Source organism: Crinia signifera, chromosome 4 (genome assembly GCF_055691185.1).
Source record: "Crinia signifera chromosome 4, ASM5569118v1, whole genome shotgun sequence".
Classification (NCBI taxonomy): Eukaryota; Metazoa; Chordata; class Amphibia; order Anura; family Myobatrachidae; genus Crinia; species Crinia signifera.
Genome location: NC_139220.1, coordinates 192,684,068 through 192,704,855, shown reverse-complemented (window position 1 = coordinate 192,704,855; position 20,788 = coordinate 192,684,068). Strand labels below are relative to the sequence as shown.

At 41.2% G+C, this 20,788-nt stretch overlaps 1 protein-coding gene across 1 annotated transcript in view; it reads right to left on the bottom strand.

Annotated features, from left to right (window-relative positions):
• Positions 1-12,410: 12,410 nt before the first annotated feature.
• The window catches only part of CEP41 (centrosomal protein 41), a 47,682-nt gene continuing 39,304 nt past the window's right edge, over positions 12,411-20,788 (bottom strand). Inside the window, exons 9-11 of the mRNA XM_083183319.1 lie at positions 17,664-17,778; positions 16,832-17,050; positions 12,411-13,112 (exon numbers count right to left, since the gene is read on the bottom strand). Coding sequence (XP_083039445.1) covers positions 12,982-13,112; positions 16,832-17,050; positions 17,664-17,778 — 465 coding nt within the window. The 3' untranslated portion in view covers positions 12,411-12,981. The remainder of the gene's footprint in view (positions 13,113-16,831; positions 17,051-17,663; positions 17,779-20,788) is intronic.

The window sequence follows — 20,788 nt, the reverse complement described above, 5'->3', positions numbered from 1 at the left end:
ATCAGTGAGGACGGATCAGGGCAGTGCAGACCTATCATTGGTGCAGTGCACCAGGGCCCCTGAGGACTATGGGGCCCACTGCTGTCCCGGACACCCTCTTCCAGTCACCCACTGTGTTTCCCTGTCACCACCTGCCTCTGTCACGCACTGCCGTGTTGCATAATGTGACCTTTGGTTGGCCCAGGTGCAAAAATTATATTTTTGCACCTGGGCTCATGACACACAAGTGTCACCACTGGATCGGGCAGTGTGTATGGAGAACACGATGCCCAATACTTCCAGAAATATATCTGCAGTTCAATTGATCGGCAGCTTTATCTTCTAGTGTGTTAATACATGAATAGAATTGCAAACAATTGAATTTATTTATTAACATTTTCTTATATAGCGCAGCATATTCTGTTCTGTTGCACCCCCTCCCCCCTAACACACCACCACCACTCACCACCCAGTTGGAGTGCAGTTAAGTGCTGCCAGGAACTGGGCTGCTCAGCCGGTCTATGTTCCCTTTGCGATAACTGTACTGTCTCTGCCTGTATTGTTACCTAGCTGGCTGTGGCAGCGACCAGTGGCGCCGCTGATGGCTGCCTAAGCACTGGGCGGGTATATGCTCCCTGTGTTATAACTGTGCTGCCTGCTTGTATTGTTACCTGCCTGGCTGTTGCAATGACTAGTGGCATTGCGAATGGCCGCCTAGGCGCTGTGCTGCCCAGCAAATATATGTTCCCTGCCTCTATACTCCCCAGGATGAGTGTACCTGTATGTGTTATACATATCTGTACTGCCACTGTTGAACTGTTAATACATAACAGGATATTTTTCTGATGCTTGAATGTTATAATTTTTATTGTATGTTGTAGTGTATGTTTCTTAGATGAATTATTCAAAGTTATGTTTTAATATTTGCAATTTAAGCACGCTTCCTTGAGGTTAGAGAATGCACCCACTAAAGAGTTATTTCTCTCTTTTCCTCCCTTGGATCTATTAACATTACCAATCATATCGGAATCAAACCCATAATGCACAAGTGAGCAGTGGCCAGCCAAACCAAAAATAAGGAACAGGGCCTTTCATGTGAGAGCTTAGAACATGCTTTCCCAACCATGGTCCTCAAGGCACACCAACAGTGCAGGTTTTAGTGATATCCAGGCTTCAGCACAGATGGTTTAATCAGAATCACTCAGGTACTGATTAAGTCACTTGTGCTAAAGCCTGGATATCACTTAAACCTGCACTGTTGGTGTGCCTTGAGGACCATGGTTGGGAAAGCCTGGCTTAAGCAGCCCATACACGGTTAAATAGTACACATCGGATCAGATTGCATCCCTAGTGCATGCACTGCGATCCGATGTGTACCTAGTACAAAAAGTATGTGCAGCACATACTTTTTGTACCGTACTGTGATGCGCGGGAGCGCGCATCGCATAGTACAGAACGGAGCCCTACACAACGGACCGTGTATGGGCTCCATTAGAATAAAGTGGTAATTCAGATCTGATCGATGATCGCTGGGCTCCAAAAAGTAGCAGCCCAGCAATCAGGTACTATATACACTGCTCCACGAGAGTGCAATCCCTCCCCTGTGCAAGGCTGTGTATGGCATCGCAACAAACTGTAAATCCATAAAGTGTCAAATCAGATGTGTTTTGTCTCCGATTCCAATCCGCAATCCCATGCGCATCTGATCAGAGATAAGACCTGCTGCACCAAGGATCTATCGGATCCTGCAGCCATGACTACGATCACATACGATACATCATATGCAAAAGGACAGCATATGATGTATGATAGGATGTCCAGCCGCCCAGGAGCTGCTGGGTGAGTTGGGGAAGTATCGCATGCAATACTGTGCAGTAGTGAATGGCCATCTTTGAGGTTAAAACGCAATAAGCCTCATTATGTCAAGAAGGGGTGAAAACTTTTTCACCCAAAATCTTTAACACCCTTTAACTTAAGGTGTTAACTTACAAAATTCCTGTAAAGTTTAAGTATTCATGTATCCCTAAGGGCACCCATACATTAGGCAGACTTGTCCTAGGGACAAAAGAAAGACACTAATAGCAGCGCTCCTAGGGACAAGTTGGACCCAATTCTCCTGTGAGTCGCCCAGCAACTCCCTGGGAGGCTCACATAGGATTTGGCACTTGATGTGCCATTTTTTGCATGCGATTTATCACATGTAACAGGGGATCTGCAGCAGGCGGTGTGGAGTGAGCAGCAAGCGAGGAGCTGCAGCAGGCAGTGAGAAGTAGTGGGGCGGGAGGTGATCAGCAGGACGGGCAAATGATTGTCCAGCCTCTGATTGGCTGAGAGAGAGCATTCTCAGCCAATCAGCAGCCTCCCTTTTGGGTGGCCGCCAATTGGCGGAGAGAGATTTCAGCCAATCAGAGGACGTCTAGTCATTTCACTTATTTTTTTTTTAATTTTAATACCAGCCGCTGCAAGGCGTGCCTGTCCCGCTGATCAACGGCACTGCCCACTGCTTCTCACCAGCCTCTGCCACTCAGCTCCCACCCCACACCACCCACTGCAGCTCCTCACCCACCAACCGCTCCACACCGCCCACTGCAGAGGTAGGACACGCTGAAAGGTGTGTGCAACACCACTGGTACACACCTCAGAATAGGACGGGATACATCGTGGGTGCTAAAAATCACCCGCAATGTGCTGCTGATGGGCCCCATCCGACAGATTGAACCTGCAGCAGGTTCAATCTGTAGGGTCCGTCCCAATGCGCATGGGACTGCGCATCTAATTTGGGCTAATCCGTCACAATTGGGCAAAATCGTCCCAAATTGGATGAATGTATGGGGCCTTAAGTGTTATACACGGCAGCAGTTTCAAGGAGCGACTTTGCTTTTATATCTTTTTTCGGTACTTCTGTAGTTTCACGGCGCCGCCACCGCGCGCACACTCTGGCTCAGAAACTTGGCAGACTGCCAGAGGCTCTGATTAACCGTGCGCGTGCCGCTCTAGCTGTACTGACAGCTACGTAAACAGCGTGGCGGCCGGGCAGCAGCAGCAGCGCGCTGCCCAGGCGCTGGCAGGTCACTGTGGTACTTGTAGTTCCACAGTGAAATAGGCAGCGCCTGGGCACCGCTGACAACAACGGGGGCAAGTGGAGACACCCCGGGCACAACGCTGACGTGCCGGGGCTTGTAAAGTACACACCCCGGCACACCGCTGTGTCCCCCATGTACACGCTAAATTCAATGTGTGTCCCCCATGTACACGCTAAATTCAATGGCTTGCAGACTAGATCTAGGCGCTAATGCGCCTGGATTCACACTCCCTGCAAGCCGCTAAGAAGGAGGGGGGCGCCTGGATTTAGGCGCAAAACCCTATGAATCCAGGCGCCTTGCAAGCCGCTAAGAAGGAGGGGGGCGCCTGGATTTAGGCGCAAAAGCCAGGCTCCCTGGGAGCCGCAAAGGTGGTGGTGCATCTAAAATTAGACGCTAAAGCGTCTGGATTTAGTTGGGTGTAGGGGTACATCTAAATTTAGACGCAAAAGCATCTAAATTTAGCTGGGTTTAGGGGTACACTATTAAAACCCGTCCACAGTGGCACTAGTCGACGCAACAGCTGTCGACCGTGTAAATCCCACTATCCACGCCCACCCGAAGCGTGGCGAGCGGCGGCGGTACGCGTCCTATGACCTTTTCATACCCCCACTATCCACGTCGGCGTGGAGTTGAGAATAGATTAGTGTGGCGAGCGCAGCGAGCCCCGCGAGGGGACGCTGACACCTGTGAAGCCCGCGAGGGGACGCGGATACCTTCACAGCTATCCGCGTCCCCTCGCGGGCTTCACAGGTGTCAGGCTGCGCTCGCCACGCTTCGGGCTCGCCACACTAATCTATTCTCAACTCCACGCCGACGTGGATAGTGGGGGTATGAAAAGGTCGTAGGACGCGTACCGCCGCCGCTCGCCACGCTTCGGGTGGGCGTGGATAGTGGGATTTACACGGTCGACAGCTGTTGCGTCGACTAGTGCCACTGTGGACGGGTTTTAATAGTGTACCCCTAAACCCAGCTAAATTTAGATGCTTTTGCGTCTAAATTTAGATGTACCCCTACACCCAACTAAATCCAGGCGCCCCCCTCCTTCTTAGCGGCTTGCAGGGAGTGTGAATCCAGGCGCATTAGCGCCTAGATCTAGTCTGCAAGCCATTGAATTTAGCGTGTACATGGGGGACACACATTGAATTTAGCGTGTACATGGGGGACACAGCGGTGTGCCGGGTGTGTACTTTACAAGCCCCGGCACGTCAGCGTTGTGCCCGGGGTGTGTCCACTTGCCCCCGTTGTTGTCAGCGGTGCCCAGGCGCTGCCTATTTCACTGTGGAACTACAAGTACCACAGTGACCTGCCAGCGCGCTGCTGCTGCTGCCCGGCCGCCACGCTGTTTACGTAGCTGTCAGTACAGCTACAGCGGCGCGAGCACACTCTGTCTGAGCTAGAGCGGCACGCGCACGGTTAATCAGAGCCTCTGGCAGTCTGCCAAGTTTCTGAGCCAGAGTGTGCGCGCGGCGGCGCCGTGAAATTACAGAAGTACCCTTTTTTCTTACCTAAGTATGCATGTGCTGACAGTTTTTTTTTCTCCATATTTTCAGCTGCATAAACATAAATCCCCAATAAGTTATACAAACGGTCTAACTCCAGGGTTAATTGAACAGCCCCAAGGGATCAATGACAGGAGTGTGGCAGTGCACAGTCATGACAATTCATCATGTAAAAATTGTAAAATGTATTCAATATTAACCATCAAAATATTGAAAAGCGACCAACAATTAGCAAGTATGATGGAACTTCTCCTGTCCTCTTCTCTTGTTAAGTGCTGTATAGTGTATGTATGTATGTATGTATGTATGTATGTATGTATGTATGTATGTATGTATGTATGTATTCACTGTTTACATGTACATATGCTCTGCTTGTTAGTATGTGCATGTTTTGTGAGTATGTATGCATGCTCTGTTAATGTATGCATTCTCTGTCTGTATGTATGTATGTATGTATGTTCTGTTAGAATGTTTGTACTGTATATATGTTGTTTGTTAGTATGCCTGTACATATGCATGGCTGTTAGTATGTATGTACGGTTTGTTAGTATGCATGTACTGTATGTATGGCTGGAGTTATCCTTAAAGAAACCTTTTAAGTTCAATATCGGATTTCCATGAAATTTGTTCTCAGTAAACAACTTCTACCTTTAAATAAAAAGGGTTTTACATAATATGGGGGAAATTTACTAAAGGAAATTTGTAAAAAAATAGGTGTATTTGTATCCAGAAATACACTTATTTTTGACATTTACTATCCTGAAAATACGGCAATTCGTAGTCGTATTAATGTGCTATCAAAATGAATACGAATTGCCGTATTTTCGGGATAGTAAATGTCAAAAATAAGTGTATTTCTGGATAAAAATACACCTATTTTTTACACATTTCCTTTAGTAAATTTCCCCCTATGTTTCAAGCATATTTTTTTTTTTCTAAATTAAGCTGCACTATTACCAATCATATTTATAAAACTATACAAAGCAGCACATCACATTTCACAAAATTAATGTAGAGCAGACAGATTCAAGCAGTACCCTAATTAATTTCAGTGTAAAAGCAATATTTTACAGGTCCATTTATGACTTGGTAATGCAATAATGACTACTATTTAACACAATTCATAACATGCAATTGTTGGGATGTAGAGAATCCCTTTCCCTCTGAGATAAGCAGTTTGGTAGGTTTTAGCCAACTATAAGGTTTTTGCTTGGTTTGGGGATGTTTATTGGTTTGATCACATGTGATTCTGAAGCCATTTATCTACTTAGTATGTTAGTATTATTTATTTATTAACAGTTTCTTATATAGCGCATACATATTCCGCAGCGCTGTACAGGAGTATATTTGAACATTCACATCCGTCCCTGCCCCAGTGGAGCTTACAATCTATGTTCCTTACCACACGTATATGTACACACAGACATTCTAGGGTTAATTTGTTGGGAGCCAATTAGCCTACCAGTATATTTTTGGATTGTGGGCGGAAACCAACGCAAGTATGGGGATAATATACAAATTCCACAGTTAGAGCCATGGTGGGAATGGAACCCATGACCTCAATGCTGTGAGGCAGTAATGCTAACCATTACACCATCTGTACTGCCTCGATAGTATGGATTTACAGTATGTACGAAGAACCTTTTTTCCACTGCAAACCAAGAAATATCCAGGTCTCTGCTCAGTGACCTTGGTATGTGACAGGGTTGGGGTACATGCGACTCAGCCCTGGGCCGATTTTGTTTACACTGAGCATAGTCTCTGGTTTTGCACGTTCATTTGGGATTTTGAAATCTGCGGAAAAGGGATAACTTTTTAAATGAAAAGGGATAACTTTTTAAATGTATTTATTTTTATTTATTTTAAAATAACCTTCTCCATTTATTGGTCTGTTGTTTAATTGAACAGAGATTGTTACAAGGCCTACCTTATGTATTTGCTTCCCTACACTGGCTCCTCATAACATCCACAATCTGGGTGCAGCAAAGTTGTTAACCCATAGCTCCAGGAACTATCCAAGATTCTATGGGTTAAGACAGTGGTTCCCAAACTTTTGTGACACACAGCACACCTAGGACAAACATTTTATTATTTAGAAAAACATTTTCAATTAAGGAAATTGTGTTTACATGCCATCCTCAGGTTCAGTTATGTGGGGAGGAACCTGGATTTGCTTCTGTTTCTCCATATTGTAAGATTGGAAACCACAAGCACTGGGTTTGCCAGTTACATTTACCATAAATAATTTTAAATTGGTCATGGAATACCACCAAAAGGACAAACCCTGCAAGTACCCTAAGGCACCCAGTTTGGGAACCACTTGGTTCCCAAATTACTTCATGTGACTGAATTCATCCCACAGTGACAATCACAACTATTTATGCAGAGTGGTGCTCTACTTGTATAAACCATTTTCACACTGATACAGTAGCTTGTTTGTACAGCATTAACCATTTGCAGTCCATTTTGTTTTTTTTGCAAATCAAAGAGTCTGGTTTAAATGTGTAAATTTTATTTTTTTATTAAAAAATGTTCCACATTGAATGTTGAACGATGTTAATGTTCTTATTTTAAAGTGGCTCACTATTGGATCTGCTACTAGTGCTAGGGCTGTTGAGCCTGACAAGATGTTGGACCTGAAAGGGTTAAGGTTTGAAAGAAGAAAAATAAACTGTATGGGAGTATAACCTTTTAGAAAATAATGTAATTTTTTTTTACACCTGTTTTACACACACACAAAATGTCAAACACAATCTTACTAGACCAAATGATATTCAATTAATATATTCACAGCATAAGGTGCGTACACACGGGGGCAATTTTGTCCAGCGACCATATTGCCCGCAATGGGAGTGTGCACCGGCGATATATCGCTGGGTGCGCGCTCCCGTTTTTGCCCCTGTGGTGATCGCTGGTCGCAGGAACATACTCCTGCGACCAGCTGATTACCACTGCCGGGCTCCCCCCGGCAGTTTCTTTTTCATCAGCGACCATCTCTGGTCGCTGATGAACAGGAGAAACTGAGCAATATATTGCTCAGCCATATATTGCTCAGTAATATATGGCTGAGCAATATATCTCCCCCGTGTGTACACAGCATTACTCTATGAAATCGCTTGAGAAAAGTGTGCTAAATTGTGTAACCTTGAAAGATAACATTTAGATTGAAGTAATACAACCTTAAAAAGAAAGCCCAATAAACTAGTCACAAAATAACAAGCATAAAAAGTATTATGCCAAACTAAATATTGAATGTTTTCATTCTGTGCCTAAATGTCCAGGGGTTACTGAGTAATTTCAGTTAAACATGCCAGCAGCATTAAACACCAGCATTCTCGGTGCACTACTGGGTGATCTAGTTCCCAAGGGCAAGTAGAAAAAACAGATGGTCAAAGGAATATGTACTGAGAGATAAAGTCTATGGGGTTTATTCTAGTTCATTCTTTCTGACAAAATCCTTCTTAGATGGACAAAACCATGTGCACTGCAGGGGGGCAGATGTAAAATGTGCAGAGAGAATTAGATTTGGGTGAGTTATTTTGTTTCTGTGCAGGGAAAATACTGACTGCATGATTTTACACTGCAATATAGATCTCACTTTGAAGAAAAACCCCACCCAAATCTAATTCTCTCTGCACAAGTTACATCTGCCCCACCCGCAGTGCACATGGTTTTTTCCATTTAAGAAGGATTTTGTCAGAAAGAATGAACTAGAATAACCCCCTATGTTACACAACCTCTAAAGGCTGGGCACCTCCCTCTCACATATAATATATTTGGACACAATTTGTCATTTTAGCTGTTTACCAAAACATATTAAGTTAGTTATATAATAAATATGAACAGGGTTTTAAAGCGAAGACTATCAGCTTTAATTTGAGGGTATTCACATCCAAATTGGAGGAAGGATTTATGAAATACAAAAAGGAGTTTGACAATCGACTCAAAAGCTGTTTCATGTATGCATGTGGGCTATTCATCAATTAAGCAGACAAAGGTCTGAGTTAGGAGCGGATTCTAGTGGATGGGTTCCCCTGTGCGAACGTGACTGCATGCGCGTAAACCTTTAGGCGCATGTGCAGCCACTTTTTGCGAGCGGGTGCGGCAAATTGCTTATTTTCCATCCCCTTCACACCTAACAGCGCTGAGGGGGGCTGGGGTGGAGTTGAGGGGCTGCGCCCATGGAAACACCCAGCATTTCATGGGCGTCCCATGAAAATGCTGGGTTTTCCCATGTAACTGGGCTGGTGACACAGTTGCGGGAGCAGCTGACGTCAGGTGTCTTCAATCTCTGAGCGTTTGTATAATCATATAGAGGTTTCAAAAATGACAAGAAAAAAAATGAACTCGTGAACACAGCAACACAGAAAGGCCTGGACGTCCACATAATAGTGATGGATGATCGCAGGATCCTCACCATTGTATAGAGGGGAAAAAAACGCTTTGCAATATCCAGAAAAGAGAATACTCTACATGAGGTAGGGATATTATCAGTCAAGTTCACTTTAAAAACAAAAACTTCACAAAAGCAAATATAGAGGTACAGTAAGCCTCAAAAACATATGGGAGAAAGAACACAGCCCATGGAAACTTTTACTGCTCAGTAAATGAGATTATATAAAATAAATTGCAAAACCAGCTCTTATATATAGAGAGAGTGCTAAACATTATTATATCAAAATAGTTTTACTTCATAAAATGCAAAACATCAAATAAACAATGTTTAAATGAGCTCATCAATTTGATAAAGCTAAAAGCAAAAAGTAAGCTCTAGTGTTCAAATAATAAACGTCGTCCTCAGTGGTCTCCAGAATCTTAGTATTCTCTGATCCTGGCATCCCATAAAACATAATTTTCATATACAGTTAATAGAGAGGTTAGTATTAATTCACCAGTTGTAACAACTAGGACCTAGGTTAATTACTACTAATATCTCTATATTAACATTACTGTGTATGAAAGGATACAGTAGTTTATATAAAATCAGAGAATGAGACATATGTGGCTTATTTGCAATAATACTTACTTTCTCCACTCTTTCTGGCTACATTTACTAACAGGTAAGAGACTATGGGGGAAATTTAATAAAGGAAATTTGTAAAAAAAATTGGTGTATTTGTATCCAGAAATACACTTATTTTTGACATTTACTATCCCGAAAATACGGCAATTTGTATTCGTATTGATGTGCTATCAATACGAATAGCCATATTTTCGGGATAGTAAATTTTCCTTTAGTAAATTTTCCCCTATCTCTCAATCTTTTTTGAGACACCAGTATTAGAATCTAATAATATTCTGAAGACCCCTATGGACGGAGTTTCTTATTATAGATTTGCACATTAGCGCTTCATTTTTATTCTGTTCTTTAATCTTAATTGGATCTTGGTTATTTGAGGTTTTGCCTTTTATGAGGTAAAACGTTATATTTTGATACAATTATGTGCTGCATGGTCTTTATATAAGAAGCAATTTAATTAAATATGAGGTACTGCTTTCCTAGCACGGCACCCACTATCTAGATTGTATGTGTGGGGCTGATATCTCAAGCATCTTATGTGTTTGTGCGGCATAAGATGCATGAGATGATGCAATGGACGCGATTTTTACATTGGAATCAATGTAAAAAGCCCCCAAAACATCAATTTTAATTGCTAACCCCCCCCCCCCCCCCCATGGGTGAAATGGCCCCCCCATTGTTAATGCCAACCCGAAGCGTAGCGAGCCCACGAGAGGCGGCGGTACGCGTCCTCCGACCTTTTCATACCCCCACTATCCACGTCGGCGTGGAGTTGATTTTACATAGTGTGGCGAGCGCAGCGAGCCACCGAGCCCGAAGTGTGGCGAGCGCAGCGAGGGGACGTGGAATACATGTAAACTAGTCCGCGTCACCCCTCGCCATGCTTCGGGCTCGGTGGCTCGCTGCGCTCGCCACACTATATAAAATCAACTCCACGCCGACGTGGATAGTGGGGGGTATGAAAAGGTCGGAGGACGCGTACCGCTGCGCTCGCCACGCTTCGGGTTGCCGTTGATAGTGCTGGTGGCGTTAAAAAAATCGTGAGCTCCCAATAACCATTGTTAACGCCACCAGCACTATCAACGGCAACCCGAAGCGTGGCAAGCGCAGCGGTACGCGTCCTCCGACCTTTTCATACCCCCACTATCCACGTCGGCGTGGAGTTGATTTTATATAGTGTGGCGAGCGCAGCGAGCCACCGAGCCCGAAGCATGGCGAGGGGTGACGCGGACTAGTTTACATGTATTCCACGGCCCCTCGCTGCGCTCGCCACACTTCGGGCTCGGTGGCTTGCTGCGCTCGCCACACTATATAAAATCAACTCCATGCCGACGTGGATAGTGGGGGTATGAAAAGGTCGGAGGACGCGTACCGCTGCGCTCGCCACGCTTCGGGTTGCCGTTGATAGTGCTGGTGGCGTTAACAATGGTTATTGGGAGCTCACGATTTTTTTATCTCATGGATCTCATGCATCTTATGTATGCATAAGATCCATGAGATTAAAAAAAATCGGGTCCATCGCGTTGATTGTATGCCTTAAGTACCTTAAACTTAAGGCATACAATCAATGACACGGGAGCCGTGCTAGGAAAGTAGTACCAAATATGATCATTTATGAGTATCAGAAAAATTCCTAAGCACAGTGACCTCTTGTACTTTGATATAATAATTATATAATCTATATATATGCTACCTCAAAAATAGCCAACCTCAGTTCTGGACCAGAATTCTTTCTACAGATGAAATGAATATCAGCCTGTAGCAGAATGAAACTATGGAGAAGGCATGGAATGACTCATGATGCAAAGCATACCACATCTTCTATAACACACTGTGGAGGCTGTATAATGGCATGTTCCTATTTCTTATGTCAGTAAGTTAGGTCACATGACCCGGAAATGATTTCCGGGTCATGTGACCTGACTTACTGACATAAGAAATATTTATACCCTGTTTGCGATTAATATATTTTTCTCAATTGTTAAGAAATATTCTGCCTGTCCAAACTGCCTCCTGGACTGGCAGAATTCAGATTTTAATAATACTCGACGGTTCTTGATTTGTTTTAAATAGCTGTTTGTATGTAACAGGTGCAATTTGATACAGGTGCACTAATTAAGCACCAATTGAGCAATGAACCAACTGCTATATAAACTGAGCTGTGACCATTAGTCCAAGGAAGTCGGCCACAGAGAAGATGGGGAAACACGTTGAGCTTAGTTATGATTGTCTGGACTCCCATCCATCTGCATAAGTGACCAGTCCAATCTCCCGACGACGAATTACCACTCCTAAGTATCTGGACTTTCCAATTTGGGATACCTGCTTATTCCTAACCCAGCACAAAGCAGTCTACTCGCCAAATAGGGAGGCTTGAGCCCTTGAAACTATAGGGCAAAGGACACCTGAGGTCACCTTCCCTGGACAAATCAACAATCCCAGGTGACAACAAAAAGGATGGTAATATGCAAAATTCTTTTACCAAAATCCTGATGGAGTCCTAGACCATTGCATACCCAATTGAAATTTGCTCAAAAATTCCTACAGCAACTAATCAATTTATTTAATTTATATGTGTATTTTATGTAATTCTTAAATGTCTACGTTAGAAATAATGTGTTAATAAATATTTTTATTAGAACCGTCTTGTATACTTTATTGAAGCAGCTAGCGCCGGCACACTTTCTTTATATTTCATATATCTTTTTTGGGCCTGACAACCCAGTGCCGGCTGCTTTTGATAGCGCACCACTCAAATTTCTTCCTTTCTATACCTGATCAATAATGCCTGCTGAAGACAATGCTAAAAGGCAAGAAAGACCCACAAACAAACAACTGATGACATCTGCATTAAAGACCTGGCAAATATAACAAAAGCAGGAAACCCAGCATTTGGCAATGTACATGGGTCACAGACTTCTGTCATTGCCTGCAAAGGATTCACGACAAAGTATTAAAAATGAACAATTTAGGATTATGGTAATTTATCCAATCACATTTCACAATCGGAATCAAGAGCCCCTGAACACTGTATTATGTATAAACATGCTTTCAATTCCTAAAGTGTCCTTGAATTAAAGCTGAAAGTCTGCACTTCAGTTGCATCATGATTGTTTAGTTTCAAATCGATTGTAGTGCCATACAGAACCCAACTTATTAAAATTCAGTCACTGTCCAAATATATGGAAATGTGTGAAGATGGATAGATAGATAGTCAGTCACGCAAACAAATACATACATTACAGGGATTATAAATATGTAAACATTCTATTTAGTTTGTAACCTCTCCCCAACTAATCATTGTCTAGCTAGCAATACTGCTGAAGCATGATATGAACTGCTTTAGTGAGTAAGCAGATGCTGGGGTGAATGAGTGTTTATTACAGAGAGCAATCAGTATTTATTTCCATGGCCTGGAGTTTGGGCTGATGCTGCGGACAGATCGGGAGCTGGCAGAAGAAGGAACCTGGCTGTTTCTTGAGTTGGCCGATTTAGAATCCAATCTCCCAGTAGACACACGGCTCAGACGACCTGGTGACAGCAGAGAAATCGGTCATAAAAGTTATAATGAAAGTATCGTCTGTACTAATCCATTGTCAAAAACTTAATAAATGGAAATGTTGTGTCTTCAAAACACTAAACTGTAAAGAGAATGATGAGTGGGAAGATGATTGCAAGGTAATCTATGAGTTATTGGAATGTAATATGCACTGTGGCAAGCACTGAACAAAATCGCTCCATATCAAACATACACACCTGCATTTTACCACTGCATAGTAAAAGCATAAACATGCTAATAACAGAGCACCTTATATTAGAATTTATAGCACAACAGTAACCAGTACAGAGGAGCACATGCATGTTACACATCTGTGCTGGCTACCCGCAGACTCCCCTTTGTCTGACATTTTTGCACCATGTCCCGAAGTCCTTAGTAACAGTAATGGGTCATACCATAAAGCTTGTGGGAGGATATATTATAAGGGAGGTCATGACACTGAAACACTGCCACAGTAGCAAAGAGTAGGCTGAGCCATTAGGGCTTGCCATTACATTTATAGAAGTCCAGTCCTCAATATTAATATATACACATTTCACAATTACAGTAGACTAATATAAAAGGCTAATATGTTGCAGTAACAAAAAACAATTTTGGAACTTCTAAACAATAAGGCGCAAGGTATACTCAATAGTTTCTTTAGTTCTTCTTCTTCAAAGATGTCTCTGATAGTGTTTGATTATAATGTCCGTTTCTCCATCAAAATAGGTGGCCGTGAGCAGAAAAAATAAAGATGAGAAAAACCATAAATTATAACGTGTATGTGGTTATTTATTATGCATCTACGTGATGTTTTTTTCCAGTGAAGTGAAGATATATTAAGCGTACCAAACTCACGTTAGACAAGTTGGTACGAAGCTTATAAAGGTATCTTTTTTTTCCCTTTGGTGGCGGTTTCTGTGATTATTTCTTTCTTTGATTTAAGTGGGGAAGGTGTTTTTCCAGAGTGCTCAAAAAAAGAAAAAAGTACAACACATGTGTGGATTCATCTGGTGAAAAGAGTGATTTTTACTCTATGAAGGACCAATAATTGATGGCGTACCAAACTCACGTTAGGCAAGTTGATACGAAACTCATCAAGGTATCTTTACGTGGTGGCAATCCCTTTCTTTTCCTGGGGTGTGGGGGGTGTTTTGTCCAGTGTGCTCAAAAAAGGAGAAAAATACAATACATGTGTAGATTCTTTGAGATGTGAGGGATTATTTTGATTTGTGAGGAGCCGAAGAAGATTGATGGCGTACCTCACTCACCAAAATTGTGCAGAAGTTACATGTATAAAGGTATCTTTGGGTTTGTGGGCGTACCCTTACTCACGGAGTTTGTTTGATGTTTACGCTCAAAAAGGTTTCTTTAGGATATCCCTGGTTCTTACGGATTTCTGTTGGGGTTCACCACTCAGGCATTGCTCGAAAGAGAAGGGGGAATCAAATATACCATATATCAGATTTTTTCCTGTAACCAGTTTAGTTCAAAGGGTGAAGGTCTTATTGCACCGATTTATGGTGTACCTTGCCCTTAGTTTTAATATTTTGTGAAAGAATAATTGGTGGGCGTACCCTGACTCACACTCGTGTGTTCGGGGGTCCGCTCATCAAGGTTTCTTTTGTGGAGGTAAGTTTTTCTTTAACGAACTTTTTCCATCCAGTTTACATATAAGGGAAAATATTCCAGAATGTAGTGACAGTCATATATATACTGTTAGCAATATAGAATGTGGTTGAGTCGCCAAACAGCGTACCTTACTCACCGTTTAACACGGTGGTGCAAAGCCTGTAACGGTTTCTTTTATCACAAATTTTCCATATGAAAAAACTTCAAGCCCAATCCGTTTTTATCAAAAATATCGAAAGTACAGTCTTTAATCCACAGGGTAAAAAATCTCCCATGCAGGGGATCAGCACAAAGCAGCAAATTTTCAATATAAAATCCGACAGTTGTTTTTAAAAAAACAATGCATATAGAAAAATCATGAGAAAAATATAATATAATATTTTCAAGACGAAAAAGGTCCTAGACCGAAACGCGTTGATGCCACTGGAGAGGAGTGAACAGCCACAAATTCCTCAGATGTATGTATTGGACTTTTAAAGATATTTTTTCTTTTATTTTATTTATTTTTTCTTGGTTTTATATTTTTCTCATGATTTTTCTATATGCATTGTTTTTTTAAAAACAACTGTCGGATTTTATATTGAAAATTTGCTGCTTTGTGCTGATCCCCTGCATGGGAGATTTTTTACCCTGTGGATTAAAGACTGTACTTTCGATATTTTTGATAAAAACGGATTGGGCTTGAAGTTTTTTCATATGGAAAATTTGTGATAAAAGAAACCGTTACAGGCTTTGCACCACCGTGTTAAACGGTGAGTAAGGTACGCTGTTTGGCGACTCAACCACATTCTATATTGCTAACAGTATATATATGACTGTCACTACATTCTGGAATATTTTCCCTTATATGTAAACTGGATGGAAAAAGTTCGTTAAAGAAAAACTTACCTCCACAAAAGAAACCTTGATGAGCGGACCCCCGAACACACGAGTGTGAGTCAGGGTACGCCCACCAATTATTCTTTCACAAAATATTAAAACTAAGGGCAAGGTACACCATAAATCGGTGCAATAAGACCTTCACCCTTTGAACTAAACTGGTTACAGGAAAAAATCTGATATATGGTATATTTGATTCCCCCTTCTCTTTCGAGCAATGCCTGAGTGGTGAACCCCAACAGAAATCCGTAAGAACCAGGGATATCCTAAAGAAACCTTTTTGAGCGTAAACATCAAACAAACTCCGTGAGTAAGGGTACGCCCACAAACCCAAAGATACCTTTATACATGTAACTTCTGCACAATTTTGGTGAGTGAGGTACGCCATCAATCTTCTTCGGCTCCTCACAAATCAAAATAATCCCTCACATCTCAAAGAATCTACACATGTATTGTATTTTTCTCCTTTTTTGAGCACACTGGACAAAACACCCCCCACACCCCAGGAAAAGAAAGGGATTGCCACCACGTAAAGATACCTTGATGAGTTTCGTATCAACTTGCCTAACGTGAGTTTGGTACGCCATCAATTATTGGTCCTTCATAGAGTAAAAATCACTCTTTTCACCAGATGAATCCACACATGTGTTGTACTTTTTTCTTTTTTTGAGCACTCTGGAAAAACACCTTCCCCACTTAAATCAAAGAAAGAAATAATCACAGAAACCGCCACCAAAGGGAAAAAAAAGATACCTTTACAAGCTTCGTACCAACTTGTCTAACGTGAGTTTGGTACGCTTAATATATCTTCACTTCACTGGAAAAAAACATCACGTAGATGCATAATAAATAACCACATACACGTTATAATTTATGGTTTTTCTCATCTTTATTTTTTCTGCTCACGGCCACCTATTTTGACGGAGAAACGGACATTATAATCAAACACGATCAGAGACATCTTTGAAGAAGAAGAACTAAAGAAACTATTGAGTATACCTTGCGCCTTATTGTTTAGAAGTTCCAAAATTGTTTTTTGTTGTTGTATAAGTGTAAGGTGTTGGTGACACTTTAGGAACTACAAAACTAGGGCTGCATTGCGCCATATAGGATCCTGTAACCCCCATTCGTACTTAATATGTTGCAGTGTTTTTTTACCATGCACACGGTGAGAACACAAGTAGTGAGAATAAGCACTTACTGGCAGTATCTGTTGGCATGAGCAGTTTCTCCAGGTGTTGTTCTATTCTTTCCAAGTCTTGGCTGGAAAACACACACCTGCTATCAGCAGGTACAACAGGTTCTCTTGGAGTGCTTCGCTTGCGAGCGGACATGGACTGTGCTGGCTGTGGCAGACAGGTTACTGGGAATGAACCAGTTGTAAGGCCATCTGGGAATTTTTGAGCTATGACTTTCAAACCTGTATGGAATCAGTGTGTCATTATATATAGCCCATAAGTATCTTAACATTTGTAAAACACACATATACCACCACCCTCTAATGCCCAGGCAATGAAGAGAACCCAGGATCTACATTCATTATACACAATTTTGGTACTAGGTCTTGCAGTACTTATAGATTAATGCAGAATATTTACCTGTAGCTGTCCTAATAAAGGCCACAAGATATTCAAGCTCAAATCCATAATATTTACAAAGAACATACAAATAACAGGGGGCAGCCAATTGCTGGTGCTAATTTATTGCTATTGGGCTATCAAATTATAGCCTTTTTATTTATCACGCACTAAATGACCCATTTTGAGGCAATAACACATGGGATCCGGAACCATGCATTATTTCCCCCCAAAAAAACCAAGTCTTTGAGGGCTGCGGATCGGGTATTCTGCCCTAATCCCTGTGTCGGTGGTCAGGGGCTAACTGGATTGAGGGTTAATTGGATATCCCCCTACAAGTTAGAATTGGATATTTCAGGACGCACTCTGATGTGACCTATGTTCCCACTCCCATTCATATTCTGTTCTTAATAAGTAATTAAAACAAGTCCATTTATATGAAAAATATATACTCACCACCAGAAAGCATAAATACATTTTCAAATCCTCTCTCACACATAGTTGTGGCTGCTTGGCTTGCTATCCTCTCATCATCATCATACAGGATAATAATTTTACCATGTGCATTTTTCTGAATGTAGTTGTTAAGGTTTTTTAGAAGTTGCGACAGTGTTACAAATTATGAAATCATATTTAAATACAGATAAAAAAAATAATGGTAGTCAGTTTAAGCCCATATGTTGTATGTATAAAGTCACTTGATTATCAAATGCTTTAGCCCAACAAAACGTCACCTAAAGTTTTTAAAAAAAAGGATCTGCTCCAGAGCCAAACATTAACCCTTTGAGTGCTAATCTCTGAGAGATGTACAAAATATCTGTTAATAATGGCAACATTGCTCACATTTATTATATAAATTCAAATAATGTTGTGTAAAAAAAAAAAGATCATATTTCCTATGCAAGGTAAACATTACAGGTCATTATGATGAACAAAAATGTTTGCTTGGCAATTCACATCTATTTATTTACTGTTTATGTCTCAATGACTTGATCTGTCTTATCGGAGATGGAATCATACAGACCCTGTTACTCCTGAGATAATCCTTGGGAAAATATGCTACTTATTAGTCAAAACATGCAGGTATATGCATTAATTATGTTGCAAATGATTTATAAATATAGATGCATTTATTCAGATGATCTGAAAACGAGATCTGAAATGCCTTTATCTGAATGCTAGGTGTTTAACTGGTAAAATTTGGGAACTAGAGACCCTAGATTTGGTGGAAGATTTTGATCTCATAGGTATTACCGAAACTTGGTGGGATGAATCACATGAGTGGGAGGCTAACATAGAAGGTTATAGTCTTTTTAGAAAAAACAGATTAGGTCGAAGGGGAGGTGGAGTTTGTTTATATGCTAAACAATCCTTAAAACCATACATAAGGGAAGACATAAACGAGAGCACAATAGAGTTGGTAGAATCGGTATAGGTAGAAATCACAGGTAATATTAAAAGGGAAAAAAAAATTATAGTAGGAACATGTTATAAACCACCCAACATAAATAAGGAGGAGGAAAAAAGACCGGTATTTGTTTAGTTTGACGGCGGCAGCATGGCCACGCGTCTGAGTCCCCTTGCGGGGCTCGCTGCGCTCACCCACGCTACGGTCTCGGTGACTCGCCACACTATCTGAAATCAACTCCATGCCAACGTGGATAGTGGGGGTATGAACTATCCACGTTGGCATGGAGTTTATTTAGTTTATTTTAGAAAGTTTGCCGAGCGCCGAACCCGGAAGTAGCGCGTGGCCATGCTGCCGCCGTGAAACTAAACAAGTACCAAAAGACCTCTTGCTACAGGTGGGAAAAGCAGCCAGTTTATGGGTGACTAACTACCCATAAATAAATTGGAAGGATAGGTCAAGCAGTACCGCTAAGGGAAATGTTTTATTGGATGCCCTAAATGACCACTATTAGTATAAATGTATTGAAAGTCCAACCAGAAATATCAATATCCTGGATCTCTTGGCAAGCAACAATGGGGACATTGTTACTAACATAACCATAAGGTAGACATTGGGAAACAGTGATCACAATATGATCACATTTTATTTAGATTTAACAAAGATAATTATATTGGAGCAACTAAATCCTTAAATTTCAGAAAAGCAAACTATGGTAAGATTGAGGAGTCCTTAAAGTATATAAACTGGAAGGAATTATTTAGGAGGTATGGATACTACTAAAAGGTGGCAAACTTAAAAAAAAAAAACTGCTGGAGGGCACTGATAAATTTATTCCTAGGGTAAATAAAAGAACAAATGTCCAAAGAAAATCTATGTGGCTTAACGCAAAGTAAAATTTGAAATAACTAAAAAAGGAGGGCATTCAAAACATATAAACAAGATGGGACACCCAAATCATTTGCCACATATAAAGAATGTAATAAGAAATGTAAAAATACAATCAAGATGGCTAAATAAGAGACTGAACATAAAATAGCGGCAGATAGAAATGTAATCCCAAAAAATTCTACAGTTATACAGTATAAACGGGAAACGGTTAAGGAAGGAAAATATTGGCCCATTAAAAAAAAAAAAAGCACGGTACCCTGGTAATAGAAGGAAAAGCGAAAGCGGAATTATACAATACATTTTTTGCTTCAGTATTTACAAGGGAAGAATCTTCAGAAGATGTCCCACAGATTATATGCTCGGCTTCGGATTGCTCCCAAACTGTATGTTTGAGTGAGGAAATAGTCAAAAATAGATTACAGAACCTAAATAGTAACAAATCTCCTGGCTCGGGCGAAATACACCCTAGGATACTAAAATAATTGAGTTCTGTCATAGCACTACCATTATAACTGATATTCGAGGAATCAATAAACTCGGGGATAGTACCAACGGACTGGCGCATAGCTAACGTAGTACCAATATGGAAGAAAGGTAGCAAAACTAACCCTGAAAATTATAGACCGGCCAGCCTTACATCCATTGTGGGGAAAATATTAAAAGGAATAATAACATATAGTATCCAAAATTTCTTAGAACAGGAGAAGGTGATAGGTAAGGCTCAGCATGGGTTCATCTAAAATAGATCATGTCAGACTAATTTAATTTGCTTCTATGAGGAAGTCAGTAGGGGGCTGAATTTAGGGAAATCTGTTGATATAATACTGCTTGATTTCGCTAAAGCTTTTGACACGGTGCCTCATAAAAGGTTATTAATGAACCTAGGTAATTTAGGGTTAGGAGATAAAATTGTTATTGGATTAAAAACTGGTTGCACAATCGGGGCCAGATAGTGGTGGTAAATGGCATACATTCCAGCTGGGGTAAGGGCCAAAGTGGAGTCCCACAAGGTTCAAGATTGGGACCCACCTTGTTTAATATATTCATTATGGATATTGACAATATTTGCGGACAACACAATATGGAGTAAGGAAATTAACTCAGGAGAGGATGTGGAAACGCTACAAAGTGACTTAAATAAACTGGAAAGGTGGGCGGAAAGGTGGAAAATGCAGTTTAACGTCGAAAAATGTAAAGTAATTAATTAAGGCAACAAAGATAAACAAGCTACTTATAGGCTAAATGGAGTTTTTATAGGATATTCTGCTGTAGAGAAGGACTT